Raw genomic sequence first — 22,699 nt, 5'->3', positions numbered from 1 at the left:
ATTGTAACCTGGGGTGCTGTCTTCTAACAATTGGTATATTTAGTTAGATTTAACCTCTGTGAACTCATAACTATGTGACTGACACCTGTTCATTATTACAATAAGAGATAAGAAAGAGCTGAATTGCTTCATGGAACCAAGTAGCAGGAACATTAGCGGCCTTTTCCAAAATGCAAGCTTTTGCCATCTCATCAAAAAGGTCCATATGTAAGCAAAGTGTGGGCAGGGCTGCAAAAAGTGCCACAATATCACTGGCAGCAAAAAGCTGTACAGGCTGGGGAGAAAAACCTGTTGTCAAGAACTTCTGGGCCAAAGGTTGACTAGAAAAACCTTAGAGGTTTCAGCAATGAAATGGTGTTTTTTTGTTTCCTTCCAGTTGTGTCCTCCATATACAAAGATACCTTGTTCCAGCACCAGCTTCTTACCAGCAAAATAAATCATAGACTGAATTGTGACTATCTTCTTGAGTCAAGGAGGATGGTAATGGTACTATAATTAAAATCAGGAATACGAGACATATATTACTGTTTCAATGCACAGAAAGACAAGAGGACTGTTGTGATACTTTCAGAATCAGCCAGTACCTACCTACCACAAATACTCTAGGTAACAAAAATGCTTTATCCAAAGATACTAGGTGCATTTACATGATCTTGCATTCTCTCTCTCTATATATATATTTTAAAGAACTGTTTGTGTGTCAGGCAGTTAATATAAATCCTTTTAAGTCATGTTTTCAGATCCCACATAAATATAATTAGCTTTCTGGCTAAAGAAACAGAACTAATTAAATGGAATTAATGGGTCATTGTTTTGATGAGTCTCTGTTCTTAGAAGCTGATTAGCTCAGATGTGCAGGTAAGCAACTTGTTTTTGACTGATAATCAAAAGTTATTGTGTGTGACAAGTACCAGTGATGGATCTGTGTAAAATGTGACAATCTTGCACAGTGACTTTTACTACACTCTTATCAGTCACAGTATTGCAACATTGGAAACTACCTCCCAGATCCTAGGCCTGCAGATGAGGTGCTCATTAGGTGCAAGTGGATATAGATATGACTCAGAAGATCCTAAAATCCATGTCATAATCTTCTGAGTACTAAATACTTCAACATGACCAAATTTTTAAGGATGTTTTCATTATATCTGCCATATCATAATGTAATTAATTGCACAGAACAAACCAAACAGCAAAATACCTTCTGAATACACGTTTCCTACCTGTTTAGAAATCTAAGTGATTTTGCAAAAGTGTGAAACAGAACTTAGAGAGTAGTAGAGAGTTTGCTGTTCGTAGACCAGACCAATATGAAGTATTCACTTGTCTTCAGGCAATAAGATGGTAGGATATGTCTGCTACTCCTCCCCCCCGTGTGACTACTTGAGGAAAACAGTGCTTGAAACAGAGTACTAAGCTACAAATTTGTGTAACTGTATTTGTACTCAAATCCAACTATCTCAAATATTAAAAACAATGCAAATTCCAAAATTAGCAGATACCTAGTCTCCACATGAAATGGCTACCTTCGGAGAGAGGGGTACAGTACCTCAAAGGAGACCACAGCTGCACTTATTTGAATGACCTTGGAGCTCAAACCTGCTCACTTACAGCTGAATTCCACTGAAGAAGGAGCCAAAGAGTCCAATCATGCCCAGGAACTCCACTCGACTTAGATTTCGGACGATGTATTCCTCACAAACATTCGAGATGCCGTATAGTGTTGCTCCACCCAATACTAAGAGATCCCCTATTAGTTTATTTTCACCTAGAAATAAACAGGGGGAAAATCAGAATGTCCCAAAACAACGACCTTTTGTCTAGAACTGTTGCGAGTTCTGCCCCATGGGTTAGAATCCTCAGATACTAGGTAGCCCATATCTGGGTCAATAGGCTGAATGCAAATGTTTTTTCATTCAATTATCCCAACAATATCTAGCAGAAGTGAATGGAGAGCATTATCCTTGCCGTGGATAAGAGAATCTGAAGGATAAGAACATGTTGTAAAAACTAAAGAAACCATGTGGTACTCTTTAGTGACTAAAACTTTTTATTATTATCACATATTTTTCCAGATGGAATGGGTCTCAGCTATACAGAACAGTTTGCATCTTATCTTGAAATTTAAGCAAAAACAGATCTAGTATTTGGATAGGAAAACAAGTGAAAAATTCTGTGTACCTGTGAAATGAATGAAGACATCATTACGACCCCACAAGTGACCTCATTCTCACATGAAGCCATTTGACAAGAAAGAGAGAAGGAAGGATGAGGTGTAGACAGGGTGATGATAATGACAGAGATTTTTAAAGGAGGCTCAATTAACATAATAACCTAATGCATAAAATGAACAACAAAATCTATTTTCAGTACCTTCAGGTATATATAATAACGAAAACATTGTGTTATCAAAGAATGTTTGAAACCTTTCTACGTTTTGGAGTCTTTTATTACTTGGGGACAGGGTGAGCTGCAGAGAGATTTGATCAAGATCAAGTTTCAGTTTGAAAACTGAGGCCCAAGTTTTGAAGCCTAATACATGCAATTTCCTCTGTTGAATGATTCCTACAAGAGCTACAGCTTCACAAAGCTGCCAGATATTGTTGCAGAACCAGAGAAATCCAGAAGAACTGGTTATAAAGGATTTTCCTTTGAAAAGGTTCAGTAGGAATCCTGAAACATTAGACTGCATTTCTTTTGAAAGAAACCTTGTTTTCCTGTAAAATGGCTCAATTAATTTACTGATTAACAAAATACACTTTGCAGTAAATAATAATGGAAGGAAAATATTCCTATTGGTTCAAGGTGATCTTTTCAAAATTTTTCTTTGTGGTGTTCTTTTAAACCTTCAATTTTCATTCCAGCTCACAGCTCTGAAATTTCCAGTGAGGAGGAATTTATGAAAGTAAGAACAGTCATAACAGGGCAGACCATAAGGGTTCATTTATTCCGTATCCTGTCTCCAACACTAGCTATAAGCATCAGAAAAGTACATGTTGCTTAGGGACAAATAAGAACAGGGCAAATATTTAACACACTCCTACTCTACGATATCTTTTGACTCAGAGATGTATCCTCTGTGTATTTAGTAAATGCTAGTATTTACTACATTTCTCTTTCATGTACCTCCATTCTCACTGAATTTCTGTTTGCAAGTAATTTGACTAACAGCAGATTTATATTTGACAATTTATCTTTTTAAGATCCGGTACTCTCCTTTTACCCTTTTGCAATCAGCCACAGAAGATGCCCTTAATTTAAAATAAATACTAGCACTTTATAAAACCTCTTCTTACCCCTGATGCATTCCATGTTCCACAGTGGCTCTAATCACCCCTCACTGAGCTCACTCATTTGGTATTTGTTACAACTACTCACTGGCACTTTGGGGAAGTACTGCTGAAAAAGCTTTTGACCTTAGAGTTTGGCTGTGCTGAACTGCTGAGACAAAAATATCATCCTTTGCATGTGCGAGGCAAAGACAACTCTGAGGCTGAGCGTTTTCACACAAACAAGATGGACCCAAGCACCACCTTGTGATGGCTCTCCCCAGACCTCACTCGTGCTTGGTGAGCCTCAAACTTCAGAGCTTTCACAGATGAGAATGCCAAAATCTGGTCAGAGCAGTGGTATGACTAGCCCAGGAGCCACCTCTGGCACGGGGAGCATAGACTGCCTGAGGGAAGTGTAAAGAAATAGGGAAGCACTGAGTGCTTCTCGGCAAATTAGGGATTTTCTGAAATTGAAGTTGCATTAGACCATTGAACTTATTAGATCCTGATGGATTTTTTATTAATTTGTGTAAAGTCTTTTTCAGACCATGTATTTTTGACCTCTGCAACAGCCCGTGGTAGTAACTTATGCAGTGTAAGTATGCACTATTAAAAAGTACTTTGTGCTTTTAGCTTCTCAGCCTGATACCAAAATCATATTGAGAAGCCCATAACTTCTGTATCTCAAAAAATATTTAAGAATCACTCGGTATTTACCTTCTCTATAGCACTGAAGACTTTATGCACCTTTACCATATCCTGTCTCTTTCTTGTCTTTTTTAGGGGTTGAAAAGTCCCACTCTGCCTATGGTCTCTTCATTCTGAAGTCATTATATGCCCTTGAACAGCTTTTTCACCTTTCTCCATTCTATGGGCTTTTTTTTCTGTTCATTTCTTTTTGAGATTAGATGACTGGAGTAAAACATGGTATTCAAAAGGCAAGTGCATCAGTACTTTATACAGTGGCATAACAACATTTTATACTATGTTTTTTGTTTCTTCCCTAGTAATTCTTAGCATCTAGGTTGTCAAATGCTTTTTCTTTGCTTCAAGAGGCTGACTTTGGAATTTTCCCCCAAGACTAACGTATCCTAACAGAGATATTTTCATGGCTATTTTCATAGCTGTAAAATCCACATGCATTTGCTGTTTTTTTTTCTAAGGAAATACATATCAACTTCATAGGGGCACTCTAAAGACATTTAGGGTAATACAGTTTTACTCGACCAATCTAATGGCACAGGTCATTCTTCTGAAGAAACACAAGCGCAAATTGCCAAAACAAGCTTTGCATTATTCATTGTTAGGACATCGGATGTTCTCTGGAAGCAGAGGTCAGACAGTCCAGAGAGGAGTTTATGTTTTGGGGAGTAGTTATTGCACTGAAGTTTAACATAAATAATTTATATTTGAATTATGTTCTCACACAATCGCTTTTCAAACCCTATCTAGGCCACTTTGCCACATTTTCACCTTACCCTGAAGCATTAGAGGTGGTTCTCTTTGCTTTTGATTATAACTACTGATGATTATAACATCTAAAAATCAGACTCCACGTCCCATTTTAGACTAAACACTGATGTTCAGAGACTGTGGTCAGCTAAAGCCCTGAAGTGCTTTGAAAATCTGGATGAAACATTTAGATCCCTGTGACTTAGGCCCCTGTGTACTACAGGAGCACATGTGCCAAGGTATCTTGGGGTAATAGGTCAGAAAAAAATGTTATTTTAAGGTTTACTTGGCATGTAAGGTGACAATGCACCAACTACTTGGTAGTAACTGCTTTGCCCTTCAAGAAATGTGCAAAACACGAGTCAGGGTACAATAAAAAGAGGTAAATTATCGTATATTTACTGAAAGGTGAGACCATGCCTGCAAATTATACCTAATTCTTGCAGACAGTTTGGAAAATACCTGTTAATCTCTTGGTGATGCATTTTAAATCCATGTTTCCTTGCTGTACTGGTTTGCAGGCTAGATTGCTGTATGTGATGGATGCCTAGCAGAGACTTAGGGCACTTCTAATGTAGTAAATACTAGGGTTAACAGGGGCAAACAGGTGTCAACAGTTCTTGTCCTCTAAAATATAGAAATAACAAAAGAATTGAGTGAGGACTAATGCAGATTCATTGTTTTTGGTGTATTCCTTTCTTTTGTTTGCCCAGTCTTGAGAAATATCATATAAATGGCGTGGAACTATTTAATGACGAGTTTCTTGAAATCTTTCCTTTTGCTGCCAGTATTTATTTTATTTGCATTTTTTTAATGCATAGCTTTACCCTTTCAGCCAGCTCAACCAAAACAGTTTAACTATTTTATTCTGTTAAAGAGAATATAGCAATTTGGAAATATACTTTTACATTTTAATAACACCCTTCTGCCACTTAAAAAAGCTGCAGTCTCTGTCATATGTGGCTTTCTACTATATTTCTTCTCTGGGTGTAGAAATAAGCGCACACAAATTTTCATATGTAGGTTCAAATTAAAAGGCAATAAAGTATCTTAGCAGATTTTTCTGGACATATTACATAACAGCTATACCCCTGCTTTAGTAATGAATACGGCAAATAATATCTAATTATTGCAAGTAGACTGCAAAATGTAAGTGTTTTTCATTCTGTTCCTTGTCCACCTTTCTGCTGAAGTCCATTGCCTTACAGGCTACTGCTGAACCACAACTCACGTGCCCTAGCATGTTATTCCCTAAATTATAGGGACACAGGATGTTTCTCCCAGAACCCAGTGTTGAAATCCCAATCCTTCTGAAATCAGTCATTCCTAAGGCAGCTTTGGTTTGCTAATTACAAAGTACAGAGTATATTCTTTCATTTATAGGTTGGACAGAGCTATTTCTGGAGGATTGCAATGAACTAAAAGTCTTCAGAACAGGGATAAAAGTGGGCAGGAAGATATAGTGGGTACTGTCCCAAACTTCCCTGTTTTCTTGAGTAGCATCCTGGCAAATGCAGTTCTTAGAGCACTTGCATTTGTATTCAGAAAGAATTTTAAATCCCAGTGTATTATGTTCAGCTCACTATTCAGTGCTTTTAATTAAGAATGAAAACTGTGCCTAATTGACAATCTCTGAAAAGAATTTCTATCCTTCCCACATCATTTGGGTTGGCCCTAGAAAAATCAATGTGACAGAGGAAGTTGATCAATGAAATCTAACTCTGTCTAGCCTGCATTAATAGCCACACACACATTATTTGTTTGATGCCACACATAAAAAAGAACATTTTGTACACAAGAAGGTGCTTTGCAGTGATTATGCGGGCAAATCCTAAACCTTTACTCTGAGACTGTGTGCATAGCCCAGTTGGTACAGTTAGTATGTAGGTTAGGTGTCTTTTAGTACCTAACCAGTGACCTTGTTTCTGTACAAAATAGGGAGCAAAGTTGAGAGGTAGGCATACACAGTGGACAGGAGAGGTGGTACATTCAAAGATATAGCCAACTTGGAAAAGAAGCAACTGAGGTTTGTAGTCAAACAACTATGTCTAAAGAGAGTGAAGCCACAAGAGTTTAGCATGTCCCCCCAGCCTGCATGAAGGGTGATACGCATTGGAGACACAGGGCAAGTCCGTTTACAATAGTGCTGACTTCTAACTGTTGACCCATTTTTGTTGTCTGTCCATTCCAAAAAAGAATGCCATTCACCCCTGAATGGTGCAGTGCTTTGGATCCATGAACACACAGGATTTCTCTCCAATTTCCCCTTTTCTTTGTCCTGTTCTGAAATGTTCTGATCAACAGTTTTTCTGAACAGAACTTGGTAGTACAACATACCCATCATTACTCACCTGCTCCTTGCTGTCTGCCAACAAGGACATCTGCTCCTGCCATGCAGCCCATGCCCAGAATGCAGACCACGATACCAATGAAATGTACTGCCTTGTATCGTACCAGCAAGAAAAACCAGGAGAGCAGTATCACCACCGGGATGACAAAACAATCTAGGAGCTGTCAAGAAAGAAAAAACAAAACAAAACAAAACAAATCAACCTGCTAACACTTTACCCTAAAATGCTAGGGTAGGTTCCAGAAGACAGGAGCAGGTTATTTATTTAGTAATAGCAGATACCAGATAGAAAATACATTCAAGTGCTTGTGTCATCCAACAGGCAGACAACAAGACTATATTGTTCATGACTATTCCACTAATTCAGGAGAGCTGTTAATATAGCTGTTGTAAGACCCAATAGAACTGCTTTGCTCTTTGTTTCAGGTGCATATTCCAAATCCATGGGAAGGAAATCTGGGCCAGAAGAGCGACACGCTATTTTCCATCTGATCTCCACCTCTGGTGATTAAGGGACAGATACTGAGCACACTTTTCCTGCAGTCTAGACATATGCTTTGATTCAGTCATTTCAGGTCCAATAACCAGGAATGTTCATAACACACAGATTTTTTAAATCTGGCCATCAAGGGATTTCTGCATGCAGAATACTTATGAAAAACCTGTCCCCTGTGGGGACTGTTAGCTCCTTGGAAATATAGTCCCATATGCCTCTAAAGGAAAAAAATAAATAAACACCTTGCCTGCAGTGCAGGAAGCTCAATCTTTTTGCCAACAGACCTTGGGTAAGAGCTTTCTCAAAGAAGTGTTATGAAATACAATCTTTAATGTTTCTTTTCAGAGACACCCAGCAGTAAACCCAGAGAACCAGTGACAAAAAAAGAAACAGAATTAAAGAATTAAAATTACCCGTGATTAAAAAAAAAAAAAAGAGAAAAGAGAAACATAATTTCTAAGATGAAATTGTATTTTAGAAACTACCAATGCATCACCAGGAAACAAAAATCCTGAGTAAGAACCACCCAAAGAAACTTGAATTTAAGAACCCACTTCCCACTGAATCCCACTCCTAAAGGCATACAGATGTTGAGATTCTGTTGACTAACAATGAGATTTAACAAACTGTGTGGCATACGCTACTATTCAATGTCAGTTGATATAGCAGGAACCAGATCTATATGGTTGCATCTTCTTCCTAATGAAAAGGTTTGGCTTAAAAAGTAATGTGTCTATAGTTCTGGGAAACTCTTCTGGATTTTGTGAGCTTAATTTTAGATGATGCAATTGGTTTTTTCTTCTCTTTGGGCCTATTATCTGATGTTTGTTCTCTCAGTGTGATTTGCCACTAAGCACACTAAGTACTATCAAATAATGATCATGCCCCTTTCAACTTCTTTGTCTGTTCATGGGATTATCTGAAGAGAAACATAATTTTGGATGATTTGAAGAATTCAGTTATTAGAAAGTGTACCTCTCTTTACATGAGAGCTACCCACATCATAAGTACTAAATTTAAGAGTTTAGCAAAAAATTTAAAGCTGACTTTCCCTGAAACTTTACTTGAAAAACAAAACTATGCAGTAGAAATGCATTCTTTGAAAAGATTCCCCAGACAATCAGTGCAACAGCCTTCAGAAAAGAAAGGGTTCACGAGCAGGACCACACAAGCTCTCAGGTGGCTCAGGCAGTCCCAAAGCACAGCAGAAGTGATGAGGAAAACTACAAATTGGAAAGGACCAAGCTGAAAGAGTGTTCTGCATTGAAAATGAGAGCTAATGATCTAAAAGGCATGACAAAGCCATTTTACAGTGAAAATTGCCTCCAGTGGTCCTCACAATGCAGTCCTTTACAGACCAAACACAAAAAGGAGCAACGGCTGAAAGACCATCATAAATTGTGAGTTCCTTGGTTTGTACAGGAAATCTGCTTTGCCTCTGAAGAGCATATAATGTATACAGCATACAACAGACCTAACACTCAATATCTTTTCTGTTTTGTAAAAACATACTTGAGAAATATAACTTATACACTAGAAGTTTTTTGTTTGTTTGTTTGTTTTTTTCATAGACAATTTGCAGCCTATTGGAATAGTGTTTCCCTGCTGTGACCTTATCTCTCACTGAGGGCTCTTTACCATCCAGGCCTGGATAAAACAGTGGCCAGCTGAATTCTTCCGACAGCCAAGCAACTGTGGTCTTCTTGGTGGCCACCACTTGCCCTGGGAGGCTCTCCTCTATGGCTGTGCACTTTTTCACACAGAGAGAGGCCGAGTTGCCCTGGTGTGCCTACCTAAGCAGCTCTTATGGCCTACGGCCCAGGTCTGACAAGAGCCCCAAAACCTGGACTTCAAGGACAAGCTTCAGAAATTTGAAAACACAGAGGTGTTTTAAGAAACCACTTATAACCCCTCCACTAACAGTTACTAGCTCCTACTGAAAAGTCAGTAAGTGTCTGCTGGTTTTATTTTGTGCAACCATCACTAGGCCAAACATTTGATTTTGCAAAATCAGGAGCTCCAGTCACTTACAAAAACAGCTTTTAAGAACAGATTTAACAGCTATTAACTACTGTCTTTCAAGAGACACGGAGTGATTCTGTGGATATTTTTAACCCCTAACATCTGGAATATAGCCCTTGTTGACCCTCACACAAAGGACATGGCACTACATGTTCATTGTGGGCAGCAGCTCTGTTCTGGGTTGATTTATCTACTCTGGGCTAAGCACACAAAAAGAACATTTCCTTGTGAATATGAGGTATGCATTAGGGTGCTCGTGTGATTTCCACAGCCAGTTTTAAAAATTGTTTCTACCTGCAGCATGTGTATTTCAACATGCAAATTCCAACTAAGAGTCTTTTTGAGGAAGATTTAAAAAATTCCTCTCATTCCATGAATATTTAAACACACCTATGCTTTCAAGTATAGAAGATGTCTCTTTCAAGCACTAACTTCAAGGGAAGCATGAAAAGAACCTGCAACAAACAGGTAATGCTGACATCAGTGTGAAAACGTACATCCCTTTGGGACTAGTAGTCCAAGGTCTGACCCACAAACTGCTATTTGCAATACTGCAGCATCAGCAGATATAAACAGTGAATGCAGGTAATGTCCATTGACATTACATAGTTCTTGAATTGTGCTTAGTTTATACCTGTAATTAAACAATGGGGTAGACAGAATACCTTAGTACAATATGAGCATCAAAATAACCTAGGGTATATTGCTTAACTACCCTTCAGGTATAGGTTTTCATTTCAGTTCTTCCAGACTGACTTCATTCTTTCTTTTTTCCTCCGATAAACCTGTCTAGCAGGAGAAAAAATGCACATATATGCTACAGACAAAAGATGTGCCATCATGGATTACCTGATGTGTGATAAGGCTTTCTTATGCTCTTTGTTGCTTTTTCTTTTGTTTGTTATTAGTCTTTTCAGCTATTAGTAAAATACATTATACCTAATTGCTATTTTTCCAACTATAAAGCTTTTATAATAACTAAGATAAATTATGCTTTGCTTGAATTTCATTCACAGTACATAAAGGTCAGTCATTTACCAATATTTCACTAGGAATCATCTTCTGTATTTTCCTTCTTTTTAATTGCTTATTCAAAGGTACTGAATATACCCTGTCATTATGTTAAATTAATGAGTGACCTGATTTTAGTCAAAAATACTATTTTAATCACACAAGTTTTCAGATCTCACTGAACTAAAGGAAAACATGCTTCCTATTTTGCCATTGAAATACATTAAAACTGAAATCAAAGTGTGGTGCAGACAGCTTGAACATTCTGTACAAGGAAAAGCAGAACAGCTCTTTGCTTTGACCCTGCCATATTTTTCTGTGGTTTCCTTTACTAAGAGCTCTGAATTGGGTCACTTCAGAAGGCAGGATATAATAATCTATAATCTATTGATATATCATTCTACTGCAACTACCTTTTATTATAAAAATGTTGTGTTGCTTTAGAGATTGGAGTCTTATTTGATTCTAAAAGATATCACAGTGCCTCTGAGGCTGTTGATACACAACATCAAAATTATTTTCTCTGATTATTTGTTTGTTAAAGTACACTCACTTCATTATACTTGTGACTCACACACAAATACTCTCTTGCTAACGATAAATACCCAGTCTCTGATCTCACAAATTCAGCATGTGCCTGCACGTACAGAGCAAGAACGTGCTGCTAGTGGTTGGAAAGGAGAGCTGGCAAGCTTTAGAGAAAAGGTCTGTAGTACAGAGGGTGAACTGCTGACCTGCAGCAATATCAAAAAAGAAAAAAGCTGGTCAGCAAGCTTCCTGTGGGAGCAGCTGAGCTGAATCTTCCTTTTTAAACATTCATTATTTTTTTTCCTCTGGTTATAAGCCCTTTTTTTTTTTCACATTAGGGGTTTCTCATTAGTGCTGCCCTCAAACTAATCATGCAGAGAATCAGCTGCACCCTCCATTCAGCTGGCTCTCCAGAGCAGCGAGATCAATGAAATCAGTGTCACAACCGCCCAGCTTTGTATTGTCAAGTAGATGTGATGGCTACTCAAATGCAGTATGAGAACTGGTAAGTTTAATACAACAGCAAGTGCTATATCCAGGAAGAGATGCACCTTCTGACACATATTTTGCTTTTCAGTCAAAAGAAGAAACGGTTTGCCATCCACTCCAGCAGTCTCTCTGTTCCAGTTTTCCCACTGCTTTCACAATACCACACTGTCTTGATTTCACTCTATGTTACACGTGCACAGAACCAGCTGAGACATGAAGCCTCATGGAGCTGGCTGCCAGCTGCCAGGGGAACTGCTCAGCAATTATGCTGACCTGAAACCAAAACCTTTTGTGAGGAAGGTGTGGATACTGGTGATGTTTCTGACAGATTTATTTTAAGCAATTCAAATAAAGAGCGAGCATTGTTTTTACCTTTTGTTTTCTGTTGTGTTTCTACCCGTTATTACAACTTTACTGCTTTCCTGAATGGTTTTATATAACTACAGAATTAATTTTAAAAGTGTTAATGCTTTCATTAAGCCAAAACATAGGATACTGTCAGTAGATAGATTGGTGAAAGAAACCATTAACAATGTCATTTGTTTACAAAAAATGTAAAAAAGGTTTATTTTCACGACATGGAAGAAACAAAAGCCATAAGACTGCTCCCAGTCTGAAGCCTCTTTAAATTAATATTTGGCCCACAAGATCTCTTAACTAGTTTTCTTTGGGCCACATGACTGGTGTTTCTATAACTGTTCTCATCAGTTCCTTTAATTCTTTTCCAGGATTTTCTCTTTTTCCATGCAGACAGTGAAACTCCCTCAAGACTTTCACTAGTGAAAGAATTTCACCTACACCTGCCTTGCATGCACCAATACCTGAGATGAGGATTATTATGGCTCCAGCTTTTTGTGTACATAAGAGGAATTCATTGAGGTCTTGCAGTCATTTTAAGTAAAGAGCGGTGGTCACATCCAACCCACAGTTCCTCTACTATTGATCCTTTATGTGCACCCTCTTTACCACCAACATGAATAATCTCATCTTGACTCATTATTATGTATATATTAGGACACACCTCTTCATCCTTTCCTCTCATAACATGCACTCTAGCTATGCTTATGCAAGATCTGCTCAAATACCACAGTGAAGGAAGAGTACAAAAAAACTGGCTACTGAAATGGCATTTCCTTTATCCAACTTCCTCCTTTGACTGTAGCCACCACTGGCAGAAGAAGCCATTTTAATTCTAAGAAGCCATTCTCTCATTCTAAGACAGCAGACAGCTGCCCCAGCAGTCACATACTTCTGCAGAAAAAAAAGTCTTCTGCTTTGCTTCCCTCCAAGTAAGAAGACTGAATATGGGCTTTGAAAGCCATTTTCTCAAGGTTACTTATTAGAAACTTCTCTGTGTCACCAGTTGCTGTAAGCTATGCAGAGGATTAGATCCTGACATGGCCTAGGAAAAATCATGGATGTCTCCCACAGCAAATACTCTGCTTTTGTATTTCACATGCAAGAATATGCAAAATAGGCACAGAACGCCAAAATCTCTGTTTTTGTAATGGGCACAGCTTCACTGACTTTAATGAGATTTTGCATATTTATGTTAGTGAAAAGCATGGCTTGGGGTGAAAGGCAGGAGCTCTGGATACCTAGAGTTAAGCTTACTCCAAAACCATGTAGAGAGACTGAAGGGGGCTGGTCTGTGAGCTATGGGTTTATAACAGTTAAAAGAAAAGACAGAACAACAACTCAAAATATGATAAAAAACAAATGCAAGATACACCCCACAGACCCTCACAGTATAAATGTATGGTAGGCACAACACCATTCTGCAAACCTGATTAGCATTGCACTATTCCTTCACTGCCCTGAAGCAAAACAGGAAAATATGGTCAATCTCACATGCATGGGATGCGGGGAGGAAGGGAGGGAGTGGAATTTCTCTCTGTTACTGCGATATTTCACATTAGTGAGCGCTGGGCAAGGTGGATCAACAGCTTCAATATCACAAATCCCCTGCTCATCACCTCCCAGATTTGCTTCAAAATTATCTCAAACCTTCTGCCTCAACGCACATTGAGTCCCTGGGGACCGAGAACAAAGCAAAGCCTATTGCCAACCAGCACTTCTATAATAAGCACCTACCGCTGACTTCTTTCCTTTTCTGGTGGCAGTTGTTGAGGTATGAAAACTGCCACAGGTAATTGGAAGTATGATGTACTGCTGAGGCTCACAGTGATCTAAGAGTAGCTGAGAACATCAGCACCGAAGTTTTATCGTCTGTCTCTTGGTGTCTGTAAATCCCAGCTTTTACTACCTTTGTTTTCATCATGCCAATCAAAAGCTTGAATGCCCAAGGAAAAAATTACCACATAAATCACTGTTTGGAAACATTGCCCTGTCTTTGACAATGCCTTTTTTCTGTGACACTGGATGCATATTCCACAGTTCCACTTTGAAAGACATTGCACAAATAGTCTGGATGATGTCGCAACACAGAAAAAGGATTACAGTACCACTAGACAGACCAACACAACAGTGTAATATGCAGGTGGATAGAATAGTGTATTTGCAGAAAGGAGAACTAATTACTGTGAGGACAAAGAGAGAGAAGGGAGAGGACAGTCTTCCTCATAATGCAGCCTGATACGATGAGAAAACTCTTATATGGAAGCCATGGTTACAAATGTTGAAGTCAAAGTCCAAGCATAGTTTCAAAAAATAAAATAAAATATCTAGATCTAAATAATTGCAAGAACTTCAGAATCTTTTAATTCCCTCTGGGGTAACTAATTTTATTTTCTGCATAAAAGATGTCTCTAACAGTAGTTATAACATCCTTCTAAAATAGTTATTAAACCTTCCACAGGCCTACATCAGAGTTGTGTTAAAAACAGTTAGGTCAAATGTGGAAGGCATTACCAGAGGCAGTGCTGGAACGTAGGTGTATAGTTTTAAAATAAATCTACAGGATCTAGTTCTAGTATACAAGGGACTGTTTACTGCACTTCTGCAACTGCTACTACTGATGTTCAAGAAGACTGCAAAATCTAGTGCAAGTTAGATCAACTGCATCAAAGAGAAAATAAAAATAAAAGTTTTTGGCTACCTGGGAATCAGGACAAATGCACCCAAGGGCATTAAGTGTGGCCGATCCCTGGCAATTATTGAACTATGTGTTTTTGGAAGTCTAAGTTAATCCCTGGACAAACTGCTTCACCTTTTACATGGTGTATAATTAGTCTTCTTTAAAGCACACTTTAGAAAACAGTCTTCACTTACCAGGTTGGTGTTCTGAGCATTTTCCTGGATGTGGGATGGTTGAGTTTTAGTCCCCCCCAGGTGAGATGGAATTAACTCAAGCCCCTTATGTCAGCTACTGTTTTAACAGATATGACTATATGTAAACAGTGGCTCTACCCTTGTAATTTGGAAAGCGCTCCAGACTTTTTGTAAGCACTTGAGGCATGCTAAGATCATCTCTAATAAATTGAGTTCTTCAGGCTACTTTGATGCAGGAATACTTAGCTTTTGAATTTTAAAATGGGGGCAGGTGTTTAGGTAGCAAGATCCATCAATACAGAAGCACTCTACGTGTGCAATGAATGAACATGAAGCTACGAAGAAAGAGCAACCTGAGAGATTCAAATGCAAGTTTTCACGTCCCAAGAACATGCTCTCAGCACCATGTTAGTATACACCGATCAAGGAATGCTAGCTGTCCACAGCATTTTAGATATATAAAAAATTAGGTACCTAAAGGGTACCTTGGATTTTATCCTTAGCTGAAACCTTGGAGTCTGAAATTAACAATGGATTGGTATTCAATTTGATTATTTTATGTCACAGTTTATAAGTGAGGGGTTTTGTTTGTTTGTTTGTTTTTTGTTTGTTTGTTTTTTAAGGAAAATTTTGCATTTCTAGGCTGTACAGTTCTGTTTTCATCTCATGGTGGAGCTGAGTGCCACATTCTCAGACAATAATTATAGAGTAACCAAGGATTTGAAATAAACAGAAGTACATCCAAAAGCAAAGGTCAGGTACCATGTAAATCTCTGACTTATGCCTGTGTATCCTTGCTTGCTGTGGTTCTGAAGGAAACTGGTGAAAGACTTATAAGAAACTTTATCAGAAAATTCTGTTTTCCCAACTCAAAATCTCTTAAAGTAAAATTTAAAGTAAAGTTTAGGAAAGATTTGGGTGCAAAATAGCAGGTAGAAGTAGAGCACCATTTTCAGTCTTTTTCTGCAACCATGATGAGATAATGTCTAGGGATGGAGGGGGCAGGGTTGTGAGATGGAGTTAAAACCAGAAATATTGACACTACTGAGTTCAGAGCTACTTGGCTAACAAAGTTGTTGAGTGCTTGGAGTTATACAGTGAAAGCAGAATTGCAAAACAATTGCAATAAAGGTATATTTTTACAGTTAAACTTTTAAATCTTTGGCTTGTAGCTGGGAGCAGCTTGATGTTTTGTGCCTAAAAGCACCACAAGTCCAGTACATTCACATGTTAGTTTTGGATGATGGAGCAGAGATATCATGTGGAAAAGGTATATGCTGTAAAATTGATTTCCTGCTGAAATGGTCCATGTACCACCACTATAAAAACACTGCAAAATTTCTCATTTATAAATTTCAATCTGTTAATAAGTCTAAAAAATTAAGAACTCTTATTTTCTCCCCATCAAAAAAAACTTGGTGCCTGAGAGCATTTAAGGCCTCCTACATAGTGCTCTGGCAGGATGAGGTCTTTCAGAAGATCCTTTCAATAGCGTGGTCTTGTTTGCTTCTTCAGAAACCAGATTCTAGGAGCAGCTGGCTATTTTACATCTTTTACTTTCCATTTCATACCAGTTAGACTAATGTTGTTTCAGGCTGAATAATCTCCTGAGCTCCTTCTGTTTCATCGCCAGGTGAAATAGGGCCTTGTTTGTCTACAACTCACCAAACATGTGATTCAACATTTTAACGTGTTAGCTCATACTCTAACCATTCTGACCATGTCTTGAGGTTTCTCTATACTTAGAAGCCCATCCAAATTATGGCATGAAGTGAGTTTAAAATGCAGCATATATTCCTGACTCACTCCACGTGTATTTGAGCAATCAAGGACAGCTGTGGGAAAAGGAGACTTTGCACTCCTCACTCCTGGAAAAACACCTGATGACATTTGATCTTCTACCTCTTCCCTCTTTCAAGCCATAGGGGAAAGAGAACCGAGTTCTCTTGCAAACTTTATGTGGAAGAGGTCTAAATAGGAGACGAAGCTGCCTGTATCGTATGACAGTTCTCATCTTCCATCCTTCCTCTCTCTCAGGGGCTCATTTCAGCTAACAAATTCAGCTGAGACACTGGTAATGCCCTTAAACTGTCCTTTCATGGATGCAGCCAGACAGACCTCTGAAACACGCTTGTTGGTGGCTGCAGGAGATGGGATTTAATGACCTAGATTGCCTTGCTGAGGCCATTATTCCTACATGCTATGAGTGAACATGCAAAAGAAGCAGTTCAGCTTTTGCTTTTCTATTGGAGGCTTTTAGTAGCTATAAAATCAGACAGTATTCAGTTGGATTTATGTTTTAATCTGTACTGACTAATCTGATGCAGAACAGTGTTAAAAGTGTTATTAAATTGTCTGGGAATGTTTCAAAGAATTCTCAAACCATGATTCCGATGGTAGAGGCATTTGTGAATATTTAGATTAGATCTTAGATTCAGATTCCTTGGATTTATAGTTTTCTTCTGGTTTTGCTTCTTATTCAGATAAACATGCTCAGTGTTTTCCAATATCACTTGTTCAACTGTGGAAGAGATATATTCCTAATTAGCTTTGGTTTTGCAGAACTTTGAGTGCTGCTCCATTATTTTACTGGCTCTAAAGCAAACTTCAGGCAAGTAAGGTGTAAAATAACCTGAACACTATCTAGGGTTACCCAGTGATTTAGAGATAATGTAAAAAGGGAGTATGTTTGTTTTAGAACAAGTAGCAATGAAGTATGTAATGATTTCCCAGGACAGACAATTTCCATTTTCTTAAAAATGTTTCTATTATTCACTTCTGCATTTCCAAGGGAAGAAGACTCAGTCTTTGGTGCCTGCATTTAAAATATACAGGTTAGATTTTTGGAGAAGTCTCTACCCTAGTTTTTGTTCACTGCATGTACATTTTTTTAAGGGAAGGTACACTTTTGATAGCTGCAATTAAGCAGTTATATAACATAATACACCAAACTGCTTGTGTAAGACTTCTTCATCACATCTACATTAATTTTACTTAATGACAAGTTTTACACTCAGACCTGATTACCAAATTCTAAAAGAAGTTATTGTATTGTTTCCAAGTACAATAGAAATGAGAAGAAAACACCACATCTTCCTATCTGAAAATACTTCCTTGAAGGAACAAATTAAGAAGGTTAGGTCAAAAATGTGAATATGTGTGGTTTAGCACAGCCCAATAACATGAAAGCCAGTGAGTTTTTGTACAGTTTGGAAAATACTGAGTAATAAAACTAGTGCAATATGAAAAAATGTCTTGTGAGATGTCATTAAAAAGCACAGAGAAGACACAGGAAGGAACCAGCTGTCAGTGTACTGAAGCCAATGGAAGCGGAAACATTGATCACATCGAGCCTGTTATATTACCTCAAAAAGAGAAAATCCTTTGTGTACTTACCTGTACGCTAGTAAGAGTGGTGTACTGATAAGCTTTGACAACCAGGTAATTGGCTTCTATATCTATTATCCCTAGGATCATGTACTTCCACCATCTCCTTTTCAAAATTGCCAGCAAGTTTTCTTCTCCTGTGGTTAAAAAAATAAAAGAAAGAGAGAAAAGAAGAATTATGTAAAAGAGTTAGGTTTATATGCACAAAGTACCTGCATGTCAAGAGAAATTATCTAGAAGGTATCTTGCATTTACAACATGTAGCTGAAAAGCACTATATATTACTAGGTACAGCAAGGAGGTGAAAACTAACACACCCTGCTTGTCTTGCAGAAATGAAAACAGCCAGCTTGGGAAAGTACGTTGCGAAGGCCAGACTGTCGCTTCATTTGAGATGTAAACAACGTCAAGAAAAACAAGGGCAACTCGGGCAGGCTGTAGAAGTGTTCTTAGTTTTACTTTTATACACACATATATATACACACGTATAAAACGCTAAAGAATAGAGCTGTTATTACCTACACTTATACTTTCCACACATACTGGTAAATGCTGTATTACACATGATGCTTCTTGCCAGAAGTGGGAGATTACCAGTATTTGTAACTATGATGGGATATGAGGGCAGGCCAGCAATAGCAAAACTTTTGGGCAGATGACAGATCCTGATCAAAGGATAGCTACTAAGATCCTAGGGGTCCAAAGTATCGGACTTGTTTGGAGAAAGGCTGTGCTGAGAAGGACAGACTCTGCATGACAGGTTTCTCTGCTCCCAGGACCAGCTTCTGAAGGAGGCAGGTTTGCTCTGTGGTGCCTTGCATGGGAGCCCTGCCAATCACCCAAGACTTAATTTCCACCATGTGAAGACTGACAGTACAATACAGCCTGCAGATCAAACCCACAACTTTCAAAAGGTCAAAGCAGTCCTCACGCTAGGCTAGGGATTATTATCGCTCTCAGTGAAAAAGAAGCCAGCTCATTAGTGAGGGTGGGCAAACCTGGTACTTATTTGCATGACAGTACGCTCCAGTCACGATGGGACCCTGCTGTGAAAGGGGCTGGGCAAACTGATTGTTAGTGAGCACGGTAAGATTTTATGTCTTTGAGAGTGTGCAGCCCTAACAGGGATCTAAGTGGGCTTGACCTGTGCTGTGAAAGAACCAGAAACAGAATTTGAACTGTCCTGAAAGTTTAAAAAGAAATCCACTATCTTGAGAATTTTTCCTTTTGCTGCAGCCTTTCCAAGTGTCTGTGATCATCAAAACGAGCTGTGGAAAATACAGAAGAAAGGGAACATTATTGTCAATTGGCACCAAAACTTGCTCAGGCTTCCCAATTCTCCCTCATCATTTTCCACCATTACAAGTGTGTTCGTTCTTGGGTTCAAACAGAACCTGGTGGTATGTGTACTGTGAGACTGTAAGAAATGGCAGGCTCTCCAGAGCACAGGATTATCTCAAATCTCATGAATGCAAACAAAGAAAAATGGATAATTACTTCAGAAATTCATTCAAAATATGAGCTGGTAAAGCTTGGCTCCACCGACTGACTCGAATGGATATTTACCTGAATAAAGCATCTGAATCATCTGATGTTTGTTCATTAACAGACACTCACATATATCCACACATCTAGTGGAATATCATTAGGCAACAACCTAATTATTACAGTGATAATGACACTGAATGCACAACTGTAAATGCTAAAAAGCTTTATTTCCTGTCCTTCCTTCTTTCCTGCCTTTTTTCTCTTTTTCTCCTTCTTTCTCTCTCTCAATAAGTTGAAACAAGATGGTGAGTAGGCTAATTATTTAAGACCCTAAATAAGAATGAGTCAGTACATTCAAGTGTATCACACTCTCCTGTTACCGCCAACTCACAGGAGAACTTTCACTAAAAAGAAATTCCCACCTCTTTTTTGCACAGTGGTTCAGGAACAATGCATTTCAGGCATGAATTATGACTAAATTTGTGTATTTGTTATGATGATTTGAGCAAGCAGAAAGAGGAACGTTTTAGATCTTATTTTTCAGAACATTTAGGGACGTATTTTCAAAAAAAGCATTTGAGATTAGATGTCCTAACTCCTACTAAAATCAGTGTAAAACATGCAGATAAATCCTTCCCAGGTACTGAAACTCTCTCTCTAATTTTTATGCTGCCTAGATAACACCTTTAAAATACCAACTGAAAAACACCAACACAATGGAAAGGCATTTCAGAGCAAATTTTGAGAATGCTTGAAATACAAAGACATCAAACTACTGGGCAGTACAGAGCTCTCAGTGTCACAGCAGTCTTTATTCCAACAGCAAAAATCCCACTTAAGTCTGGTTTTGATACTTAGCCCCCTACCTACAAAGCAGACAGAAGAAGCAGGCTCAAGCTCTGCGCCTGGCATTAGGCTTCCTGAGCAAGGACTAAGGACAAATCTCAGGGAAACTGTGGTGCCTTCGGTTTGTCAGTGCTTTCCTTCTCCAGATTCAGCTTCCAACCACAGGTCACTGTACTTTTCAGATGTAGCCAAATAAGTTAGCTATGAAAAGCAACGTATAGACATAAGTTCTGGCTAAAGGTTAAAGTCAGAGTTTCCAGAGGTGGAAATTAAGTGATCTGCAACTTTAACTGACATTCATAATTCTCCCTTTTGTTTTCTCAACCCTTGCTGGGCTAATGACAGAAGTAAGAAAAATATTTGGCAAGTGGTATTCTATCTTTGATATAAAGCCCTGGGATGTTCCCAACTGCAAAAGATCAGGTTGAGCTGAGAAGGCTCTGCAGAACAAAAAGCACTGACAAAATGAATTTATGCAGGCACCGTGCAGCTCTGGTGAACATTGGTTTAGCTTCACAGCAAGTGTCTTTGTCTCACCCAGTGGAAAGCAGAGAGATGTACAGGCGTTCAGTATGACAGAAGTAAAATAGAGAATTTGTTCCTGGAAAAAAATCTTGTGCACAAGCTGCATCTTTCTCTGTGGAACACACTTTGTCTTTGCTTCCATTCGCAGGCTGCATTTCCTTCTACTTGGCACGTGAGAAAGGTCTGGTTTCTGACCTGGGTCCCTTTGTTGTTGTTGTTATTATTATCATTACTATTATTATTATTTATTATTATCTTCTAGCATGTTTAACACATTGTTAATTTGGGGGCTGTTACTTGTCTACTCGCCTCTATTTCTTTGGCATTGCCATCAAAATTCATAGAGGCAATGAATTTCTCTTAAAGTGGGAGGCTTTCTGTGAAGAGAGTAGGGGAAAGATGAACATCTGTAGTGGGTTTCAATCCAAAGCTATGGACAAATCAAGGAAGAGGTGAGTGGAGTCCTGGTTTTGAGATGGGGCTGAAATAAAGCCACCATATTGACATGTCACACTTCTACAAGAGAGATGAAGTAGAAGGCAATGATGCAAGACAGCCTGGAGAAGGTGCGGGCTGCCAGCAGGAGAGGACCTCTGGACAATCATCACAGATGGCATCTTCTGTGAATACAGTGACAACACAGAGAAGGGAAATGGGATAGCAGTTAGGTAGATAAGCCTTTACTTAACTTGCAGAGACTCAAAAGAGAACCAGAGGGCATCAAGAGGTTCATTCAAAAGTCTACAGCCCAAGTAGGAATAAACATCACCTTTGCCTTAGACCCAAACAAAGAGGGGAAAAAAAAACACCACACCATTCAATTACAAACAAAACAAAAAGAGGCATTCTCTCTCTCTCTTTTCCTTGATGACAAATCAAAGCAAGTTCATTAATTGGGTATTATGAGTTGTAAGCATTGTAGGACAGAAGGACCAAATGTAGATGCCTAAATCTGAACTAGCTGGTAAGGCATTTTAAAGCATTATTCACCTGACATATTCCAGCTGGATTGTTTAGGATGAGATAACCAGTGTTTTGAAAACAAACATCTCTCCCACTGAATGTAAAGGCATGAGAGATTATGTCAGATTGTGTGTTTTTGTTATTATCTCAATAGGGCTGTGACTAAGGCTTCCAGCCAGTCATATAAACAATAAAACAGACGGGTGCAGGTTAGCTTAAAGGCAACACTTACAGCAAGCCAACAGAACATATTGGTGTTGGTGAACATGCATTTATGTGGGTGCACAGAGTAATGCCATCTAGAAAGTGCCATTTTGTGATAGAGATCGCCTTTCAAAAAACAAAAACAAAGCCCTAACTTCTGTCAGTGCTTGAGCTTTTGAGAATTTGAGCCTTCATATTCAGTCTAATCCAAATGTACTGTAAAGTTAAAAGCAAACTGCATATTAAGAACGTTTTTAGATTCAGAGGTCTAACATACTGTTAACACAGAGAAATACAAACCCTCTCCTTTGTTCTTTTGAGAAGGACAGGTTTGGTTTTCTTTTGTTTGTTTTGTTTTTGTTTTTTACTAATTTTGCAGTGAACCACACTCTTGACAGTTATATATATACAGAGGAGCTTTAGTGTTTGAAAAAA

General features: G+C 38.5%; 1 protein-coding gene across 1 annotated transcript in view; it reads right to left on the bottom strand.

Annotated features, from left to right (window-relative positions):
• The window catches only part of SLC35F1 (solute carrier family 35 member F1), a 244,105-nt gene that overhangs the window by 29,965 nt on the left and 191,441 nt on the right, over nt 1-22,699 (bottom strand). Inside the window, exons 3-5 of the mRNA XM_050709838.1 lie at nt 18,248-18,375; nt 7,076-7,235; nt 1,612-1,768 (exon numbers count right to left, since the gene is read on the bottom strand). Of these exons, the coding sequence (XP_050565795.1) occupies nt 1,612-1,768; nt 7,076-7,235; nt 18,248-18,375 (445 nt within the window). The remainder of the gene's footprint in view (nt 1-1,611; nt 1,769-7,075; nt 7,236-18,247; nt 18,376-22,699) is intronic.

Source organism: Cygnus atratus, chromosome 3 (assembly GCF_013377495.2).
Source record: "Cygnus atratus isolate AKBS03 ecotype Queensland, Australia chromosome 3, CAtr_DNAZoo_HiC_assembly, whole genome shotgun sequence".
In the NCBI taxonomy this organism is placed as follows: Eukaryota; Metazoa; Chordata; class Aves; order Anseriformes; family Anatidae; genus Cygnus; species Cygnus atratus.
The sequence above is the reverse complement of the archived record's forward strand: the minus strand, read 5'-3'. Positions and strand labels throughout refer to the sequence as shown.